Below are 2,952 nucleotides of genomic sequence, written 5' to 3' on the forward strand. Positions count from 1 at the left end.
ATCTCAGAATCCACTCCCTAAACCTTTTCTAATAAAATTACTGCCTTAAAGCCAGCACAGGGAGAAAGATTTGAGCTGACTCCTGCCTCTTTCTGAGTCAACCTGCAATGAAAAGCTTTTCTCAGAAACCCAGTTTCATAGTGTTGGGGTCCAGTGCACCCGGCTGTGGGTCCCTTTTGCAATAAGAGAGTGCTCAGCCTGGTCGGGCATCTGAGGTGAGAAAGGGGCAGGGCGTGGTGTGTGATGAAGTCGGGAGAGCCAGACCAGGCGAGGGCCTTGATGATCTGGCAAGGAATTTAGGTTATACTCCTCACTGCTGTATTCCCTCCTGTCCTCAAAACCACTCAGCAGGCCGGGTGCGGTGGCTCACGCCTGTAATCCCAGCACTTTGGGAGGCTGAGGCGGGCAGATCGCTCCAGGTCAGGAGTTCAAGACCAGCCTGGGCAACGTGGTGAAACCCCATCTCTTCTAAAAATACAAAAATTAGCCAGGCATGGTGGCGGGCGCCTGTAATCCCAGCTACTTGGGAGGCTGAGGCAGGAGAATCGCTTGAGCTTGGGAGGCGGAGCTTTCAGTGAGCCGAGATCACACTACTGCACTCCAGCCTGGGTGACAGAGTGAGATTTTCCATCTCAAAAAACAAACAAAAAACCAAAAACGAACAAACAAACAAAAACACTCAGCAAGCAGGCAGAGACTTGGGAGAGAAGCAACTCGGCTCATAGGGACTCGGCTGGGACACACGCCTGAGGCCCCTGACCTGATGTCTGGCCACAGACTCCTCAGAAAGACTCCCAGGAGGGTGACACCCCACCCCCTCCAGCCACGAGCCCCTTTCTGCCCCACTCCTACCCTCCAGGCCAGGCCACTGATGGCACTGGTGCCAGGACAGCATTGTTCTCCCTCCCACACCCGCCTTCACCTCACAAGCCCCATCACCATGGGAACTGAGCCAGCCACTCAGAACACACAGTTTTCAAAGGGCAGCCTTATATACGGAGGCACCTCTCCCCAGAGAGGTCACAGCCAACATTCAGAGGCCTCCCAGGGCCCCCTCTCCCTGGATAAACCACTTCAGCTGCCCCCCATTTTTCTCAAGGGAGAAAAAGGGGAATCGTCTGTCCGGAATGAGGAGGACGGAGAGCCAAGCCTACAGTCACCCGGCTTAGAGCTCCAGTCCCCTGAGTGGCCACACCATGCAGGAGCAGCTCAGGATCCCCTGAAAGTGGCCAGCAGCAACCTCAGTGACACCCAGAGCAGCGAGAGTCATGTGTCCAGTGTGCAGCATCCCAGGCCGGAGGAGTGCAGCCATACCAGCCTGAGCAGCGGGTACGCAGGGGACAAGGAGGACAGCGGCACCAGCTTAGCGGGCAGCCACCGGAGAGTGCGGCTGAACAGAAGGCTCAACACCCAGGCGGCCAGCAACCAAACCAGCCAGCTGGGCTCCACAGACCGTCTCAGGTCCCTAAAGAGCCAGCTGACTGGCCCCGCCCACAGCACCAAGCAGACTGGAGGGGAAGAGTGAGGCCAGCCTGCCGGGCAGCGGCGGCAGCAGCCCGTCCAGTGCCAGCTTCATCAGCTTTGGCAGCAGTGCCCTCACCTACCAGGTGAGCAGCGGGCTGCTGACTTCCACAGCCAGCCTTCCCTCCACCCAGGCCAGCAGCCGTCAGAGCATTGGGCTGGAAGGCAGTGCCCAAAACGGGCAGAGCAGCCACACCAGTGTGCAGGAGGACAAGACGGGCGGCAACGTGAAAACCAGTGAGCAGGTCACCAACGGGGAGCAGCCTGCCCAGGTGTGCATGCCTTCGTAAGAATCCCCTCCAGCAGCCAGAGTCTCTTGGAAAATGGCACACGGGCCCAGTGAACCCAGGCTGGACCCAGAGTGGTTATTCCCAAAGCAAGGAGGAAAGATGTTTTCAAAAGCATACACTGACTGTGTGGACCATCAATGGGTAGTCCCATCTGTAGCAACAAGCATCAGTGGGCAGGCCACATGTAGCAGGAAGGGTCTATGCTGAGCACCGCCTATCCCGAGAACGCAGTCAGTGAGGAGACTGTCCATACTGAGAACCACTGTTGGTAGGAAGAGCTGTAGTATCAAGATTCACCAATGCTGAGGCCACCTGTGTCAAAACAGTGAGGGGTAATGATATCGAGACTATGAACTTCAGTGACGAGCCATCTATAACAAGATCCATCAATGGCAAAACCATCTGTCATCAGCAGCATCCTGGTGGGACCCCCTGTACCAAAACTCGTCAGTGGCGACAGCTGTTCTCAATGGCAAACGCTGACAATATTAAGAACTGTCACGAGTTAGAACCTTCCGTGATGAAACCGTCATAAATGATGAATGCCATCTACAACCAACACCAACCACGATGAGCTCAGAAGAAACAAGCTGCAACCATGGTTGGGACTGTCCATATCAAGAACCATCCGCAGTGAGCACCATGCGTGGGGAGCCATGACCACAGGAAACTTGGTCCTGGCCAAGCTCTGCACACACTCTGTCCACCATGGTCACTGCCCACAGAAGCACCAGCAAGACAGCCACGGTGCACACGGAGCACCTTCACGACTCTCAGCTCCCCGAAGGAGTCCAGACCAGTGACTGTCACCAGAGAAGGACCATCAGGAACGGCCAGGGATGCCACCAGCACAGAGGGAGTAGGTCTAGCGAGAACATTAGAGGGCGGTGTAAAGGGAGCCCCGTTCCCGGGCACCTGTAATCCCAGCTACTTGGGAGGCACCATCCCAGAGAGTTCCAAGCTTCCTTTTTTTTTTTTTTTTTTTTTTTTTTTTATTTTAGCACTGTCTGTGTACATGTGCTGCCCAGACTCTACTCCGGAGCAACGGCTTCCCGATGCCTCATTCATGTCAAGAAAGGAGGCCAGGAGCCATCCTGTGTTCCGATGACTGAGGCAGTGACTACGAGGGCAGGACAATGCC

At 55.6% G+C, this 2,952-nt stretch overlaps 1 protein-coding gene across 1 annotated transcript; it reads left to right on the forward strand.

Moving 5' to 3' along the window:
- Window positions 1-871: 871 nt before the first annotated feature.
- LOC105541361 (chromosome unknown open reading frame, human C16orf82) lies at window positions 872-2,834 on the forward strand. The gene has a single exon (XM_011982329.1). The coding sequence runs from the start codon at window positions 872-874 to the stop codon at window positions 1,523-1,525; it is 654 nt and encodes a 217-aa protein (XP_011837719.1). The 3' UTR covers window positions 1,526-2,834.
- Window positions 2,835-2,952: the final 118 nt, after the last annotated feature.

The sequence above is a fragment of the Mandrillus leucophaeus genome, unplaced genomic scaffold, assembly GCF_000951045.1.
Source record: "Mandrillus leucophaeus isolate KB7577 unplaced genomic scaffold, Mleu.le_1.0 Scaffold24, whole genome shotgun sequence".
NCBI classification, from domain to species: Eukaryota; Metazoa; Chordata; class Mammalia; order Primates; family Cercopithecidae; genus Mandrillus; species Mandrillus leucophaeus.

Coding starts and splice junctions, on each gene's coding strand:
- LOC105541361 (XM_011982329.1), top strand. CDS start 872: ATGGCACTGGTGCCAGGACAGCATTGTTCTCCCTCCCACACCCGCCTT.